We start from the raw sequence: 19,184 nt of genomic DNA on the forward strand, positions 1-19,184 counted from the left end.
TCCCACGCGTGTCACCGCTCCCACGGCGGGCGGATAGGCTGCGCCGCCGCCGCCCCAGGTAAGAGCCCCCCGCACCCGCGGGTGGGCTGGGGGAAATAAGGGGAGTTTGGGGCTTGTTTGCGAGGAGGGGGAGTCTTTCCTGGGGGGTCCGCGCCCGGGCGAGGAGCCTCCGGCAGGGCTGCGCGCACCGCGGAGGAGGGGAAGCTCAGCCCGGGCTCCAGCGCAAGTCCCATTCCCTCCTGTCCTTTTTACTTTTTTTCTTTTTTTTTTTTTTTTTTTTTTTAATTAATTTGGTGTATACTACGCTTTCTCAAACAAAAAAAGGCAAACCCCCAAGTACCAGCCCAGGGCCTCGTCAGTTCCCAGCCCCAGCTGCCGGCCCGCGGGCCCGCTCCGCTGTGGGTTAGGCAGTGCCGGGGAAGGGGGGGTGCAGCCCGGCTCAGGGGAAGGCGGAGGACGCGCATCCCTCCGTCTGCCGGGCTCCGAGGGGCAAGAGCGCAACTTTCCCCTCCATTTACATAATGATGTTTTAATAATCCGCGCAGGCCGGTGAGAGCTCGCCGGAGGCAGAAACCACCCCGAGCCGGGCCAGGATAGAGGGGGGAGGCGGGTGGTGGTCCCGCTTGGGGGGCGGCTCTGGGGTTGGGTTTTTCTCTGATGCGGCTGGAAGTTGAGTGCGGAAGGGATGGCCAGGCTCCGGCAGCGCTGGGAAACCTTTCTAGGGAAAAAATCACCCCCCACCACCACCCCTTTGCGAGGTCAGGCGATAAAAGGGACGGGGGCCCGTCTATGCCGCCCCCCTCCCTGCTCTCACTTTTAAAGAGGCATATAAATCCCGGACCTGCGCTGTCAGGCTCGCTTGATAAATTAAGGGCTTCGCAGTCGAAACCTATTTACACCTCCATTATAGGGCTAACCAAATGGGGATCAGCATGCATATTTTTACCGCAAGAGATCTCATACATCTCCGCCAGAGTCGCCCCTCAGGCCATGGGATACCAGAGAGGGAAGCGGGGGGAGCTCCGCCGCAGTCAGCACTTGAGCGGAAAAAAGTCTGTGTCCCCGCTCGGTACCGGCTGCCTGGGGCACCGGGGACCCCGTTCCCGTTGCAGGGGGCAAAGAAGAGGGCGAGGGTCACCTCCCTGGCAGGGGGGTCCCCCCTTGGGCGGGCGGGACGTGGGGGGTCGGCGCTAACTCCTCTAGCCCAAAGGCAGGCTTTTCGGGAAGTTTCTCCTCCGAGGGAGATGGGGTTTGACTGCGAGGCCTGCCGTGGTTGCCCCGTTTTTCGGAGGAGAAGGAGCAAGAAACCCCACGCACGGAGCCCTCCGCTCCCCGCGCCCGGCCGCTTTCCCCGGCTGCTCTTTTCATTTATTCCCAGGCGGGGACCTTGGAAAGGGGGGTCGGGGGTCACCGCATCCTGGCCCGAGTCTTTCGTGTCCCCGAGGGTCGCCTCGGCGATGCCGGCAGTGGAAAGGAGGGAGGGGGCAACATCCCCCGTTTCCCGGTGGGATGCGCGCACCGAGCGCCGCCCGACCGCTTCCGAAACGAAACGCGGGCGGAGCGAAGCGGCACCAAAGCCTGGGACCGGGGGAGGGCTCAGCCCCAAACCCCCTGTCCTGGGGCGGGGGGCGCTGTGCGGGATTCCCCCCGTACGGGGCTCCGGCTGTGTCCCGCGTTCCGGCTCCGCTTCCAGCGCCGGGGAAAAACGAAACGTCCCCGCTCCGCCCCATCCCGTCCCCTCCGGCGGCCCCCTCCAGTTCCACTTGGTTAGCTCAAGTTTTCCATGTAAATGACAGTAATAAATATCTAATCATGTCCCGCAGCTATCGGCGGCTCGCCGAGCAGCCGGCATTAATGAGACATCCAGGGAAGTGGGGGAAAGGAGGGAGGGGAAAAAAAAAAAATGAAACCCGAAAGTTTCTCTGCTCTCCCCGAAACGGTTGCTAAAAGCGGGGCGCGGCGCTGCCTCCGGAGCCGTCGCACCTGTGGGTCGCGTTGGGTTCAAAACCGTCCCTTCTAATTAATCCCCTCCCCTCAAAGGAGAGAGAGAGAGAAAAAAAAAAAAAAAAAGCGACCCCCGCCGGGTCTGGGGGCGGTGGACCCGGTTGCATACCGGCGCGGGAGCTGCCCTCCCGAAAGCCCCGCGGAGATGCGTGTGCCCATCCCCGCCGTGATTCCCAAACAATTAATGGGGCTGCAAAGAGCTTTTAATGCTGATGGGGGGCCTGGGGGGGAGGCTAAGGCTGAAATAAAACCATGAGAGTTGGATTTGTTCGCCTAACGCTAAACAAATGGACTGATTACCTTCTTTCCAAACGCATCAGTCATACTACATTAAGTAGTAGAGAGCTAATTATCCCAATTAGGAGGCTGATTTATAATTAATGGCTTGGACCAAGTGATAATTGGATGTTAATGGATAACAGTTTTGTCTGAAGTAGCCTCCCGCTTCCCCAAAGGCAGGGCTGGAGGGCTCGGGTTTTTTTCCTCTCTCGCCCCCTCCCTCTTCTCTCACCTCTGCACGGAACACAAAGCAAATGAGGAGCGAAATCTGCTCTCAGCTGGCTCGGCGGGGACCGTCCCTGGGCCAGGAGGTCCCCAGCCTGGTCGGGGTTCAGTGAGGTGGGCTGCAGGGGTGACCTCCAGCACCCCCTTCTCCAGCTTTTCGAGCAAGCCCTGCTGCTTTTTCCCTCCCCTCCCTGAGTTTCCAAGCCGTGGGCAGCTGGGTTCATCACCCATGTCCCATGTCCCCGTGGGTGCTGGGTTCATCACCCACCCACCGCGTGGGAGTAGTGTCCTCGACGGGGTGGGCAAAGGCTGAGCCCTGAGCTGTGCAGCACCCCGAGGTGCAGATGAGGCTGTCCCCCTGCCCTGTGTGTCCTGGGGAGAGCAGGGTGGTCCCCCCCGAGGAGGAGGGGGTTTACACCCTCCCTGGCCCACAGTGGGGGCACAGAGTGACTCTGCAGTTTCTCACCTCTCTTTGTCTCCCTTAACTACATCTCGGAACTGGCACATCGACTGTTCAGCTTTCCCCTTCCATGCTCACTTTTCACCCAGGAGTAAGTCGATGCAAGTTGATCCCGGTTCCTCTTTTGCCCCAGCCAGAGAGACTTGGACCTACAACCCTTTGGCTTTCAGATTGTGTTTCTAAGTTCAGTTTTTCCGTTCTAACTAACAACCGTATGGGCAGAAAATTTGTGAAAGGGTAAGAGTGGCTTCAACTCTGAGTTACCCCATGACTGATGAGGTTATATTAAATTACACCAACGTACTCAATGCAAAAATGCATCCAAAATTGTACTGTCAGTACACAGAAAGCCAGTTTAGATTGGCTTTCCAGCCTTCCCTGCTAATTTAAAAAGGTCTTGATGTCTAAATAGGATATTCTCGTATTCAAACGTATCAGCAGGCTCCTGCAGGGATCTTACTACCACCTCAGAAGACGCAGCTCTGTTTCGCAGAGCTGGTGCAGATGTCGCTTCTCCTTAGTGCCGGAGTCACTACCTGAATCAAAGGACCAGCCAGAGGAGCTTCCCACAGGTCAGAGAGAAGGGCAGGCTGGCCAGGCAAGTTTTGCACGATATAGTCATAGAGGGAGTGACTGCAGTGGGTTTTGTTCCCAGTGTCTTGATCCTTTAAAGGAACGCTTCGCTGGGAAAGACGGGAGGCGGATGAAAAGAAGCTGGAGTGAACAGTTTCTCTCCGCTGTGTCATTATTGCAACCAGCCCTGCCAAAACAAAGGTGCTGCAGAGAAGGTCCAGGACCAAGCTCTTCTGGTGTGGCTACCTGCTGGTTTTGTTGGTGAAGCTATGAGTAAACCCTTCAGCTAGAATTAGCCCATGTTTTCTAAGGCACTGGTTATTCTTTCTGTGATTTTTCAGGGACCCCTCAAAATTCAGCTCATCAAGTTGGAAATGCTTCTGCTGAGGCACTGACAAACGTCAGTTGGGTTTAAACCCTCTCACAAGGTTCAGTGCTGATTTATACCACTCGTCTCCAAACAGGAATCTCACTTCATTTGGCAAAAACACAGAAGTAGGGAAAATGCCGAAGAACATGGATTCAATAAAGCCCAAATTTTCTGATCCTATGCAGCTACTGATAAACTAACCTACTTTGGGGGAACATCCATTGAAATGTGCGTGTTGTGAAGAGGGTGGAGAATTCTGAAATGCAGCTTAATATCCAGGAATTAATTCATGGTTGCACAGGGGTTAGCCTAACCCTGGGTCTTTTCCTGATAGTCTGTTCCAGTCCAAAAGCTACTGAAATGGAATTTTAATTTTTTTTTATTCCTTTTGACTTCATCAGGTTTTGGATCAGAGTCCTTACATTTTCTAAAGCAGGTGTGGTGTAGATATAGCTTCTAGAAAGGAGAGAGTCTCCGAGGGAGGGCTGGAAGCAGGGCTGGGACCGGGAGGGACCAGCAGTTGTCCAAAGGCTGGTGTTTACAGCCAGGAGTTGTGGGCGGACCACAAGACGAGTGTGATTTCTTCCTGGTAGCTGCTGGCACAACTCTTTTAGGACCAACTGCAGTCTCTCTATAGCCAGAGCAAACTGGTTTGAGAAATGCTCTGAGTTTTAGCATCTGGACAGTTTTAAAGTGTGGGGTAGGGAGTGAGAGGGGGGATGCTTGGAAACTCCACTTGGATCCTCCAAAAAAAGAGAAATAGTTGGGCTGGGGGAGGCGAGCTGATGGGTCTCGGGGCAGAAAACACTCCCCCAGAGGGAGCCGCGAAAACCTGATGTCTTCAGCCGTTTGATGCCAACTGTATGGAGCACCAGGGGGATGGGTGGGTGTGGGGGGGGCAGAATGAGCAGGCAGCAGCTCTGCACGGTCTTAGCCTGTGTTAGCCCAAGCGGGTAAACGTGATTCTGCTGAAGCACTGCACATCTCCCCTCAAAACCCAGCAGATGTTTAGCTGCTCGCTTGCTTTACACCACACAGATCTTTAAAGCGCAGATCACCTGCTGGTGGCCAAAATACATTGCTTACCTTGGCAGCTGGGCTTGATTTGGTGTATGGATCCAAATGCTTACGGGGAAAGATGCATTACATGCACCCACAGTGCTACCCAGCCCCTGGCCCCTCTGCTGCTACCTCTGGTTCGTAGCCCTGTGTTAAGGTGGCACAAGTCTTACCCCCACCCCAGCCCCTCCTTGTAGAAGTCATTGAACTCGAATAGCTATTTTAGTGGTAGGAGGAAAATCAGTCTTACTCCTTGTAAAGAAGGAAAAGTTAAAACTTCTGGTTTATTACTTTAAGGTATTAAGTGTCCCACAATTGCATAGCTTGATGGAGCTGCCTTACAGGTTTTTGGGTTTTTTTTCTTTTTGTCTAAGGTAGGGCTTCTCTGTCATTTTGCCTTATATCTGATCTTAGTCGAGCAGAAGCAATTGCCACTGTGCATTTTGTGGCTGTAATTCCGAGTGCTATAAGTACCATCTGCAGGGGCAGACCCAGGGTCAAGCTGCACTTGCAGAAACATCCCGGGTTTAGGCTCTCAGCTTCTTTCTCCTTCAAAATTTGCTTGTTCTTTAGATCTCTCCAAGATTAGCTTCAAGCAAAATTGCACTTGGTGTCACAGCCTTGCAGCTTTTCAACTAACCAGCTGAAAGAATACCTTAGGGAAGTAATTTTGTGCCAGCTGGGTTAAACTCCAACAATGCATCACAAACCCCTGCATTTCACAGACACATTCCTCTCTCCTCCTTGTGTACCTGCTCAGCTTAACACCCACAACTTATGGCTCCAACTTATGTTTACTCAGTGAATGGTGATGGTGGGTGAAGAAATTGCTCTCCCTCCATGCCTCGACGCAGCTGCTGCCCTCGGATCCCAGCACCTTGGCTGAGGCATTGCGCTGAGAGTGCCAGAGGCAAGCACATGTTCCCTTCTGCCAGCCCAGCTCTCAGGCTGGCAGCATCGGAGAGGAGCAGGAGAGGAGTTGGGAATGTCTTTAACTACCCCAGCAAATCTTTACAAAACTTATCTGTCAGGGTCGCCTTCTGCCAGCACTTCTTGTGGTGACTGATCTCTCTTGTTAGGGCTCAGGGCTAGATTGTAAGATCAGTATCGTGGTTGTGGTGCTCAGGACAGATAGAGGTCTTGGTCAGTAAATGTTGCAGGCTCAAAAACATGTTTCGGCACAGAACTGTATATCCCTGTCTTGTTAACAAGACCTTGTCATGGGTAAAATCCTCCAGGATATTGCTCCGTCTTCCAGGGGCAGTGGAGATTCCTGAACCCTCACCAGCAGCCCCAAGGAGCTGCCTTCAAGCCAGTCGGTTTGCTTGTGCAAGCGATCTGCAGTCCAATGCGCCACAGGCAAAACTGCTGGGGGCAGAGAGCAAGCAGTGAGCCCCCCTCCTGCTGCCAGCTGCCCTGAAGAAGGGCAGAGTTTGGGAAGTCTGGACCTCTCCCATTGTCTAGTTTGGAAAATTCTTTTTGCCAGCGTTAAGGTAAACGAAACGATGCTTCTCAGGAAAAGCCATTTTCACAAAAGTGAGAGGAAGGGCTGAGCCAGACAAACTGCATGCAAATCAGCTAAGCCAGAAACATGCTTGTTTTGGAAAGGGTGAGCGGGGAAAGTACTTTTTTTTTTTTTTTTTTTTCATATAAACACCCAAGATAAACACTTTAAGCTGTTTGTCTATTCAGTAGTTTGATTGCATAGCGCTTTACGGTCACTCTGAGCCCTGAAGTCAGGGGGCCAGTCTGGAGGCAGAGATGCCAGGAGGTCTTGAGACATGGGAACAGATGGGCAGCGCGGGTACAAGAGAGCCTGGCTGCAGTGGGATGCTGCTGTTTCGCATCCATGAATGTGGAGTGTGCGGCAGCAACGCTGACAGAGGTGGGCTGTAGGTACTGTAACTCGTTGGGGTCGGTCTGCACTGCAGGGTTCAGTTTCTGTTCTGCTATTAATCATAAGAAATCTAAAATGCATGATTTTGTTTGTTGTTGACCACGCTGGAAGCAGAACGAGATCCTGAAACTAGAGGCAAAGCAATGTTCATATTAAGAGCTTTTCTTATTTACCCAGGGAAATGTTTCTGCTTCAATATAAATTGCAAGAGCATTTACTGAGGGTTGAGTGCTGCTCAGAAGCAGAGAAGGGAGGTGCATTTATACTGATCTGATCTGTAAGCACTGATTGCCATGTGTAAATTACAGCAACCAAGAGATTTAGCACCACAGTGATGTTTAGTGATCCCAGTCCTGGCTCTATACTGCAAATGGCTGAGCTCCAAGACTTAAAACTTATGCCTGGCTCAAAAGCAGAGACTTCAAGGGTGTCTTTATATTATTTTATGTTAAGTTGGACCTTGTGAGCCTGCCCTTTGAAGAATGCCTCTGCAAACAGAGGCGATGGAAAGTCTTTTGCCAGGAACTGTCTAATCAATCACTCTGTTCTGTTATCTGGGGCTTTGGGGTGTGGTGGGGAAATGCCGATTTCACAAAAGCCTGAACTAAGCATCACACCAATTGTGATAAGAGTTACCTCTGTCAGCCAGGGTCTGTTATCTCAGCCACTTGCAACCCAGTGTCTGAGTTTGTAGAGCCCTGCAATAAAACTCCCCTGTCTCAGCAGGATGCTCCGAGTTTGTTTTATACAACTCACAAACCCTCTCACATCCTATTCGACTGCTGCCACAAACAGATGAGCATTTACAAATATAGTTGCTGTGCTCTTTAGCAACACAGTCTCGACAGAGGCAATTATTTGACAAGGTCTACCCAGAAGCTGCGACGCTGTCCCTAACTGGAAGTATTTCCAAATTTCAGCTGCTAGCAAACCTCCTGGTTTTAAGAAAAACATCTTTTTCATTTACACCAAGGTCTGTAGTAGCAGCTGAGTGTGAGCTGCAAGAATGGGTGTAATCAGTCAGGTTTTGCTTTCGGTGGGTCGTGACTTTCTTAACCAGACCAGGTCTAATTAAGATCTCACCCTGCGCTAAGAAATTAGCTGCATTTAAATCCAGGGTTTTACACAGGTATAAAAATATTGCAGAAAGATCAGAAATAGGGAATCTTGACTTTTTTTGAGAGCAGTTCTCAATTCCTTTATTTCAATTATAAGAAAAGTCCTTTGGAAGCCTATTTTTACGGTGCATGTTGCTCTCAGACTTTGATGTTTGAATGAGAAAATACAATGTGTTGCAGTATTTCAAATTATTTATTTTTCATCCACTAGAAAGGTGAGGTTGTTTCCTTAGACATTCAGCAATCTCACGTGAGGTTCAAAACTGATTTATAACACACTGGTTATTATCTTACGTGATTTTGGACCTTTATATAACTTAAAGATTTAGGGATATTAAAAAAAAAAAAGATTGAAGAAAACCTCTTGCAAGGATCATTTATTCAGAACCCCCCCAGGTATGTATTTCATTTAGTACCAAATACATATAAAGCTCATGTCTGTAGATATAGTAAGCTGGTTTTCCTAGACTGTCAGATAAGCAGAGACAGAGATTCATTATTTATCTTGTTGATTTAAAGTGTTTCTGAATAAGGACTCAAAGCATAAAATCATAAAGCATAACCACCCCAGGAGGGGGGGGGAATATTGTGATTTTATTTTTGATGATGTTTATTGCCAGCAGTAACAAAGGGGACACTGTTAGCACAAACAATTTGCTGTTATTCCCCGTCAGTAGTGAACAACGGGTTCCTGTACTTTGCATAAACACGAGCAGTGATTTGTACCGCCTGAGCAGGCGCTCGGGCTGGAGGACCGCAACTTCCCTTTGTACCTGATGGGGATGCTCCTATTTTTTTTCTGTCACCTGCAGGACCCTGAAGACCAGACAAGAGCACCAGCCTTTTCTTTCATGATCTTTTTTTAACTGATGCTTTTCCCACACTCAAGCTGTGTCTTGCATCAGGGTGCAGACCAGAGGTGGTGCTGAGCTCTTCCAAACTCCAAATGTATCTCTGGCGAATCTCTCTCCATCAGTAACGAATGATAGTGTTGAAATTCACTTTTACCAATGAGTTGCCAAAATCCAGATGTAACTTTTTTAGTACAGCTTATTTCCCACATAAAGTAGGCATCATACAAACCCATCCATCCCCACATGCCCCAGCACCCACCCTCCCAATTTCTGTTCAGATTTAATGAAATGACAACGTAACGCCCTACGGTGCCCATCAGTCAAAAGCAGACCCTGCTATCCTCTTCTTGACTGCTCTAGGAAAAAATTAGGTGTTTTATTCCCCATTCTTCGTGATGGCACCTGAGCATTTTGTGTAGGTCAATGAATTTAGTCTCAGTACTTTTTTGAGGTTGGGATGACTTAGTATTTGGAGGGACCAGCTGAAGGGAAAAGAGAAAATGGCCCAAAGCCTCTGTAAAGCTTCAAATCCTACATCCAGCCTCAAACTCATCTCACCCAACAACATTTTCTTGAGAAGGGCAAATGTCTTGTCCTAAGGGTTTTTTTACTTCCACCTGGGAAAACTGTCCAGAATAAACTATTGCAGAAAATTCCTCTATCTGGACTCAGTTTAGATTTTTTTTTTTTTTTTTTTGGGGGGGGGGGGGGGAGGGAGGGGGGAAGGGAGTGTGTTACTCCAGAATAATGCACTTGAGCAAAACCACTGTCTTGGTTTAAAATTCCTTTTGTCCAGATCTCTGTCGGCACAGGGAGCTGTCGTGGATGTCCTTATTCAGGACAGCTCAGCATGGGGACCAGCTTTCTGGCATTGACACAAGTTTTGTGGCCAGCACAACTGACACTTGAGGTTGCAGGCTGCAGGGAGAGATGTATTTCTCCCTGAATGAGTTTTGTCTGTTCTGTTGTTAAAGACCTTGCGTGTGACTGGCAGGTGAAGCCAGGTACAGACCGATGAAGTTTTGGTGGGGAGAGTAAGGGAACGAAATGAGGAGAGGAGCGAGCAGAAAATGTCCCTGATCTCAGATTCTTGGGTGCAGTTAATACAGCTCCAGAGCGGGTTTTGTGGTTTCTTTTTCCCTCCCTGATAAAAGGGAAAATATGGATGTTTTGTTACAAGGTACTTTTCTGAAAATTTAAATATCTGATTTTAAAAAGATGTTTCATTGTTCCCAGATCTATTTCAATTCCACACACACTAGGAACAGAAGTTTTCACCTGGCGAGGAAATGCGTGGTTCTCTTCTCTGCACATCTTGTCTCAGGACAGAATTACATGCCTGCATAAAAAAATTAATTGCCAGTTAAATAGGGAAACTTAAAGCCTTTACAAAAGTTTAGAAGCCAAAGCTGCTAATATTAAAGCCCAGGGCCAAATTTCCTGTACGCTACACTGTTAAGTGGTGTACAATAAATTGCACCAATCTTGTGGTATATGACTTTATGGGAACCTGAAGTTTTTGAGGCCAGAGGTGGCAAGGGGTGGATGGGAGCCACGTTGTGGCTGGAGCAATGCAGCTCTGCTCTGGGATAACGGGTTTCCCATTCCTGGCTGGTGAATGTTCAAGTTGTTTTGCATCAGATTGAACAGCAGCTGCTGAATAGAGTGCTCTGCTCTTTGGATTAATCTGGGATGGGCAGAGACCTGCATCGCCTGGCCTCTAAGCAATGTGGAGGATGGAGAAACCTGGGTGTCTCACAGCCAGCAATGGTTTAAACTAAGGGGAACCCTTGGCTGTCCCTGTGAGGCCAGCTCCTGGCAGAATGGATCTGCAGGCTTGGGAAGAAAAAAAATGGGTGCAGCATCCATGAGACTTCCATGGTGAAAACTTAAGTGAGAGGTAAAAGTCATGGGAGAGTTTTTGGGACTGAGGTAGTAATGCCAGGATTGCAAAGGCAGAAGGAGTGGGAACCCATCAGGGTCCAGCACAGGGCATGGCGTGGAGACCTCCCAGCCTGGCGCTGCAAAACATGGGTAGCTAGGAGAGAGAGCAAGGCTGCTGGGTGCTGGGGCTGGGACAGACACTGCTGTGGCCCTGAGGGGCTGTGCAGAAGGAAACCACCTGCCCCAGGAGGTACCAGCCCCAGGCACTGCACGGAGGCATCCATCCCCCTTTGCTGAGCAAATGATGCAGGATCAGCCCGCAGGTGCTCAGCAGGGGCACCCCCAGGCTGGCCTCACCCTATAGAGGTATTTTCCTCTCACCTGTTCTATTCCTCCGACTTTCCTCAGCTCCCAGCTCCTTTCTCCACCACTCCCAACTCTTCAACAATCTCCAGAGCAGAAAATCAGGGTGAGGCATCCCCTTCCTTTCAGGATGGACCCTATGTTACCCCCAGCTGTACTGACGACTGCTCCAGCCTGTACCCTTGCACAAAGCAGAAGCTCAAACTTTGCTTTCATCCTCCTCCTGGTGGCTGTTCCTGAGGCCCTCCAGCCACTCAGAGACATAAAAGATGCATTTGCAGATTTTGAAAATTAAAACCATCTATACAGCCGGTGGGAAGAGATCAGCTTATTTGGTTGCTTAATGAAATATAAAGATTATTTTAACCAGTGTAAGCACTATTCGACAGCTTGTGAAACACAGTGGTGGCTTGATGAATGGCTTTCTCCATTAAAAAAAAAATTGCTGCATGATGTCTTTTAAATATTTAATTTATTGGAGTTGGAATGTGCTTGGAGCTGACAGTTAAACAGGAGCTGTTTGCAGTCTCAGTTAACTTTGCTTACTAGGCTGAACAGTCTCGCTCAGTGAATTCCCTCAGTTTTTATACTGAATCTGGGATGACACTTTTGCTGCACAAGTGAGTCAGAAGTTCTGCCTTTCGTCTGCAAAACAGCGTGCCAGGCATTTAACAGTAAAGCTGTGATGGGTATTGACTCCCATCCCGAGTCCGTCGTTAACAAGTCCCCTGCTGTTTACTTTCCTTACTTTTTATTTGATGCACTTTCTTCTAGGCCACCCAGAGAGTTTGTTCAGACACACGTACACACAAAAGCATCTTTTAAAAATCAAATAATCTGAAATCTTCCTGGAGCAAGTGTTTCAGTGGAAACACTGGGCTTCAGATAGAACATCACTGGCAGTGTACTCAGAAGACTATAGGATGGGAAAATTACCCTCCTCTCTCTCTTCATTTTTTCCCTTTGTGTGCCAGCTTGGTCTACAACCAACGTCATGCAAGGGGGATTAAAAAAGAAACAGGCATTTCTGTGAGTTGGGAGTCAAAGACTCTTGGCCTCCCACGTATCTCCTGGCAAGGCTGAGCCCCAGTATGGATTCTCCAGTGTCTATTAAGGATGGAGGTCTGGCAGCAGCCCAGGGCAGTTAATAGGTTCTGTGTCCTCAAATGGTTTTCACGAAACACGCAGGAACTTAATAAGCTTTGAGACCTCCACTCTGCTGGCCAAAGCTGGTGGAACCTGCCAGCGGTTCACAAGGGGATGGGAAGGGAGGAGGCAAAGTGAAGTTGCAAACCTCTGTTTTGTTGCTTGCATTGGCCAGAAAAGCCAGTCCTACTCTTGGACGGCAAAAGCAAAGCAGTGAACAACTCTCTGGCTGAAACAGTCTTGCTGATGGTGGGGACTGGCTGAGCACCGCTGCCTGCTGAGCTGGCTTGGTGCATGCTGAGCGCTGCTCTGCCACGGGCTGGGGTGGGGTGATGCTTCTCGGAAATGAGCTGCACCAAGGATGGGGTGAGGCTGCGCCACAGACACTGCTAGAACAATTCGGGGTAGTGTCCAGGTCAGGGACCTGGAGATCTTCCCCAGGTGATGGGAGATGTCCTCTGTGGCCATGTCAATGGCACATGTCACTGGGGCGTGATCCTGTCCCTTAGCATGTGTCACCAGCAGCAAAGCTGTGCAGTCCAGCAAAACAGCATCCCGGCTGTAAACTTGCTGTGAACCCGTCATGGGGAAAACACAAATGCCAAAAATCTGTTGGCACGTGAAGTCTTTCACCTTGATTGGAGAACCAGTAAACAAAGTTTGGCATTGCTTAGGTCTTCCCTAAGCTCGATTAGAGGAGAGCTATGGCATTCTTGTGTTTAGGTCAGCATCTGAACCAAAAATACCTGTTTTCATAGTGGTTCAGCTTAGAATAGCATTGGCTTTCTCTCCTGTTAGAGTGAATAAAACCTTAATAAGGTGTAGATGAGGGTTATTATTTTGGTTTGGGGTTGTTTTTTCTTGTTTAAGAATTGGGTAAATTTTGAAATGAAACATTTTTAACATGAATTAAAAATTAATTGCCTGGATACCATAAAACAAAGCAGATCTGTTTTTCCTCTGCTTTCCAGAGCAAGCTATAAAATATGTCTCAGGCACCCTTAAATGCATTTTCAATAAATCAGCTATTCATATAAAAATTGTCTGTTTGTACTTTGAAGTAGGAGGTAGGGATTTTTTTTCTTGTACTCTTATATAGGATGTGGTAGGAAAGGATGTGACCAGTTACATTCCCCATGAGACATAAGGATGTGGCTGGCACAGTGCAGAGCGAGGTGGTTCCATTCCGGCTTGAGATATTCTATGTTTCTGTGTAGGATTTGGATAGTCATCGATCTTTTTTTGAGTCTAAAATGAAAGAATTGGGGAGTGAATCTGGAGTGGATGAAGAGGGAGACCCAAAGGAGATGAAGGTGGCATCAGGGTGTGTATCAGATCTCCATGGTGTAACCACATCTGGATCTGTCACCCTCCACCAGTGCTCTTGGCACTGAAACGATGTGGTGGCAGAGCACAAGGGACTTGGGGAAAGAGGAGTGAGGCCAAGTGCCAGATTCCCAAATTACTGGTTTATAATTACCGCAGCCTCTTTGAGAAGACAATCCCAAAGGCATCACTCACACTCATGACAAAATCCCTCAGTCAAATGAAAACCATTCCAGAGCAATGAGAGCCATCCCTGAACTGGCAGAGTGTTTGACCAGACTGAAGCTGTGTGGCTTTCCTTCTCTGTTCCCGGGCACTGTGATGAGGAGATGCTTGCAAGGGTGAAGCCACGAGATGCCCCAGGTCATTATCAGACCCTATAAATGCAAAACAGTTGCTTTTCCCAGGAACTACAGATTGTTCTCTAGATGTTAAACAAGGTCCCTCCGTGTTTGTGCTTGCTACATCAAGGTGGTTTGGGAGAGGATGGGAATTCAGAGCAGGAAGGGTACCAGGACCAGCTTGTTTCCATTCCTCTCTCCTCACTAAGAGTGTCCTCCGCAGCATAAATCCTCTACAGGCCAAAATAAAGGTCTTTTCTCAGTACAGAAAAAAACAACAGATACTTGTTCATCCAAATAATTTTTGCTGTTCAATGCACCACATTTCTTCTAAATCTTGGGAGCTGTATCACATCCCTCCAGTGATCAAACTGTTTTCCAAGTGGTTGCCTAGATAACCTGCCTGTTTTCCTCAAGTTAGTCCAGCCAAACCTCTTTCTCTGAACATTCATCCCCTCATTACACTGACTTTGCAGATGAGGACTTGCTGGCGTAAACAGTGATTTAAAAATTTTATTTTGTGGCAAATGTTCCACAGCTTCCTTTCCAATGTCTTACAAACTACAGAAAGAGCATCCTGGATGCCCTCAGTCTTTTATAAGAGGGATGAACGAAGCATCACTCAGCCTTTGAGATCAATATTAGCTCGGTTTTACAGGTAGTCTGTACAGAAAAACAGCCTGAAGTTTCATGCAGAGCCCACAGTAGAAAAAAAGGCATTAGTTTTTAAACTTTTTTAAACTTCCTTGCTATTGAGCTATGAAATATCAATATTTTTTGTTGCAAACCTTGCTTCCCTCTTCAGCCACAACAGTTTTGTTTACACTACGTGCTTTTTATTTTTCTACCTGCCCGCCCCCCGCCCCCCCCCCCCCCCCCCCCCCCGCCTCATTTGTGTTTTGTTAAGAAGAACCGTAAGAAAATTGAATGGAAACAAATTAAGCATGAGTGGGTTCAGATAAGAATGATTATTTGACATTATAGCAATAGGATTATGGAACACACACTGTAAGCAATGATAGGGACAAAATCCCAGCTAGTTCTGAGACAGAGCTAGGTCGGTTCATTAAAAGCCGCGATAATAAGATAAATTTTATTATGGTATGTAAAAAAAAAATAAAAACCCTTTCTCACCTTTTGTTCAGCATACCATGAGTGGGATGCAGTCAGATGCTTGCCTCTAAGCTTGGAGCCAGGCTGGCGTCGCTGGTGCTTTAGGTCTATGGGAGGTATTTTAATTCCTGTCCCAGAACCTGTTGCAGCTGGGAGGCTGGAACTGAGCCTTGCATGCAGCAGTTTAAGTCTGAGCTCAACATTTCCCAAGCTCTGCTGAGACACCAGGATGCCGGACTAGCATGTTCCTAAGCACCTCTCTCCCCCGGCTGCTGTTTTCCAGGTTTATGTCACCATGCAGCACTATGGAGTGAACGGGTACTCCCTCCACGCCATGAATTCGCTGAGCGCCATGTACAACCTCCACCAGCAGGCAGCCCAGCAAGCCCAGCACGCCCCCGACTACAGGCCCTCGGTGCATGCCCTCACCCTGGCAGAGAGACTGGCTGGTAAGAACAACTCATGGCTTTTGCTGTTCCCTGGGGAAAAAAAAAAAACCAAGCCAACAAACTTGTTGCTTGCACTGAGTGAAACTGTTCTTCAGGAGTTGGAGTGTGACCTAGCTAACCGACGTGGTGTGCTCCTGAGAAGTGGCCATGTGGCCGAGCTCTGCTGGTGGCACGTGCCCTCCAGTGTTAGTGGCCAGTGGACCTGGCTGCAGGCTGGACCCCAATGGCTGGGGAGCCCGGCAGTGGGCAGGGACACAGCCCCACTATATGGGACTGAAGAGAGAGAATTAAAAAGGCACTGAAATCCATTTTCACAACTGGAAAAAAAAATAAAGCAGAAAATTTTACTTCCTTGTCAGTAAATAACAGCATAATGAATATGAGCATGCAGTGAATTGGATTTCCCCGCCGAAGGGCCCAGGACTTGCATCCCCTAACAGCCATCTGCTGTCATGCCAGGCCATAGCCGGTTCTTCCACGTTGCCCCTTCTTGCAACTATTTTCCACTTCTTGTTCTACCAAACACTTTCTGGAAAGCAATCTTCATTTGGATCTTCTTTGGGTCTCGCCTTGACCCATTTCTTCCTGGGGATCCCAGACCTTGTCTGGGTGACACTTTCTTGCAGGTCCTGCTGGCTCCTTCTCTGTTGCTTTTGTATTTTGCCTTCCACAAAAGAACTTTTTTAGGCTCAAAGTAAGTCACATGTGACTTTACCCAGAGAGTGTTATTTACACAGTATTCTTGATGGTGGAACAGTGGGACAGGAGCTGCTGCTGCAGAACATCTGATCTGTTTTTCTGTGTTCAGCGGTGATGAGAGCACTACATCAATACTGTCATTAGAAGGAAGGGCAAAGTCCAGATAGTATGTTATGATTTGGTAGAGGGAATTGTTCAAAAATAATTGATGGAGACCTGAGAATATTTGGTATGGTAGGGCAAATATATCTGTTCTACATTTTAGCCTTCTGCAAAACACTCAGATCTGGCTGAGATCATCAAAAGCTACTGCAATGCGAAAGGTCAACAGCTGCAACATCACCGTTTTGGTCAGGGCTTGGATGCGGTGTGGTAGAGCAGACCTGGGAACCGGTATGCTGAAGTTAAAGCAAAAAGTTACTACAGATGTGATTCTAGAGATGTTCCCAGAATGGAACGATCTTCCCTGACTGTCTGAAAATTACACATCTGTTTTAAGATGGCTTTCTAGTTGTCTGATGCTAAAGGAGAAATTAAAAAAAAAGCGAGTGGCTCCTTCCAGCCTAGAGTAGGTGGAAAAAAATTATATACCCAGACAACTTTAATGGGCTAAATTTAAGAGATGTGGGCTTAAGCCAAAATAAGGATGCAGAAGTCTCAGGACAGTCTTCTTAAGTGGGTAGTCCACGAAGGCACGGTGATAAAGGTCCTCAGACTCTTTGGATGGGTGAACCACGGCTGAATCTCAAATCTTCATGCCAACAACATTCCCTTACCCAGCTGCTAGCAGTGACCTCCTTAACATGGTTCCTCAGACCGCTCGCTGTGGCCTGTGGGATCTCTGGGGGGCCATAGGTCACAGCTGGGAGTCTCTGAACCAAAGTGGGATCAAGGAGACCTGGACTCTAATCCTGGCTCTACTGCTGGGCTGCAGAGTGGTGACAGCTGGACACTTCCCTTGTTCTGGTCATCCCTCCCCTCCTTCCCTCCCCCTTTCAGCATGTGGGTGGTCAGACGGGGGCAGATAGCCCTGAACTCTGCGATGTGTCTTGCCGACCCTGGGGCTCGAGGTGCCCCTTTCCTAGGTGCAAGGATCTCTTGAAAGTTTTTTGTTGATCACCTGTTTCTTTTACAATAGAGCATGGAGGACCTAATGTCTTTGATGCTAACTAGGGAAAAAGCAGAGGGAGATTGAAAAAAAAGATATCAAAAAAGCTATTCTCATATTCTTGACCGGGGGATTCAATTGGTTTTCTGACCTCTTATCTTTAAAATTAATAACCCTCCTGGAAGACTTTCCAAATTAAATCCCATGGTTCCCTTGTCTGCTTATCATTGGTGGGTAGGCATTATATACCTACGAGCTGGTTCCTTTGCAGCTGCTTCACATTCTGTTACTTCTGAATATCTTTTGGTGTGGGTTATAGATCTCATTTGCCTTCCAGGGACAGTCAGAATAAAGCAGCACAAAAGCAAATGACCTTAAGTCAGAAAACAGAGGTTTCTGATTGTAACTGCAAAGCCTCACCTGCAATTTATATTCTCCTTCTTGCATAAAGCCCGAAAACATAGTTAAAACATTAAAATAATTGGTGGTTGGCTCTCGTCAGAGTGGCCAAGCTTAATGCATGAGCTGCCACCTCTGGGGAGCTGGTAGGTCTAACCTCTACTCTAGAAATTCAGGAATATTCCAGCCTGCAGGTAGGGTGTTTAACTAATGTCCTTTCTCCTGGTTTCTTGTACTTGAAACACAAACATTAGCTTTGTAAAACCTTTTGGGGTAGCTTCAACTTCTTGTCCTGGAACATCCCTTCTGCTTGCCTGGCTGCGCTGTGAGCTGTGCCTGAATGCATCGAGGATGGTCTCTTCGCCTTTGAAGTGGCAGCTATGACCAGCGCTTTAACTCCCCGAGGAGCTCCGATACCTTGAACACAAAAGTCTCTTGTATGCGCCCAACGCTATATTGTGTTTGGCCAAAGACCTTTAGCCTGATCACGTCTTTTCCAGGTTGCCAAACCCACGCTTCCTTGGCAATCGCCCAGAAAGGCGCTGCAAATGCTGACCTAGAATGAAACAGCTGGAAGTTTGGAAGAGGAATGTTTAAGCGGCACAAAGCTGATTTGCTACGCTCGTTAGCCAACGAATTTGGAACCTGGCTGTGTGGTTCTGGGGCTGGCCTGACAGCGGGTTTTGTTTTATTGTTTAGATTTGTGCCATGATGCTCGTGACAAAAGCACAAATAAACAGCATAAAGAGCCTTCATCTGGCTCCGCGCGGTGATAATGCTGACTTTTCTTCCTGTTAGGTTGTTTTCTAGTGTGTTCGTTCCTCCCTTCTACTGGAAGTCACATTCTTAACAGAATTAAAAATGATACCAGACACTGCTCTTTCTGCATTTCCCCTTTGAGAGCAAACCTCTCGCCAGACTATTTCATTCCAACACTGTAGCACAGCGTGTCCCAACTTGCATAATAAAGGTTGGGGTTTTTTCATTTTAAAGTAACTTATTTTCATTGATTTAAGATCTTTTTACTCCTGCTAACTGTTGCGCAATAATAACGCCTCTGGTAAAATAATAAGTCCTTTACTGTTGGCCTCAGATTTTCCCCAGTCTGAGTGTCTTCTCTGCCCTGAATTTTGCAAGCCCAGTTTGCAAAGTCAGACCTCGAGAGCAGCTCCTCTACTGAGAAGAGCCCAGCACATGAGCTCTGGGCTTGCAGTCAGTGGGGCTGGACTTGGTCCTGGCTGGTGTTTCCACCCCAGATGCTGGAGAGTGTCCACACTCAGCAAAGCGTGTGCTTTCAAGCTAAACGCACATAAGCACATGATCTTAAGCACTTTCCTGAACCGGAGCCCAGAACAGCTCTCCAATACCATGTCTTGAAGACTACAGTGAGCTACGTACGAGACACTAAAGGCTCAGCCTGGTGTCTGTGAAGCTGCATGTCTTCTAATGCAGCTGCAGCCAGCAAAACGAGCAGGAGGCAGCTGTGTTTGAGCTGCATGGATCTTCCCACCCACCAG

At 48.2% G+C, this 19,184-nt stretch overlaps 1 protein-coding gene across 1 annotated transcript in view; it reads left to right on the forward strand.

Moving 5' to 3' along the window:
* DMBX1 (diencephalon/mesencephalon homeobox 1) overlaps positions 1-19,184 on the forward strand; it is a 47,738-nt gene that overhangs the window by 17,313 nt on the left and 11,241 nt on the right. The window contains 3 exon segments of the mRNA XM_080406837.1: positions 1-34; positions 38-58; positions 15,296-15,461. Of these exon segments, the coding sequence (XP_080262963.1) occupies positions 1-34; positions 38-58; positions 15,296-15,461 (221 nt within the window).

The sequence above is a fragment of the Falco punctatus genome (assembly GCF_963210335.1).
Source record: "Falco punctatus genome assembly, chromosome: 11".
NCBI classification, from domain to species: domain Eukaryota; kingdom Metazoa; phylum Chordata; class Aves; order Falconiformes; family Falconidae; genus Falco; species Falco punctatus.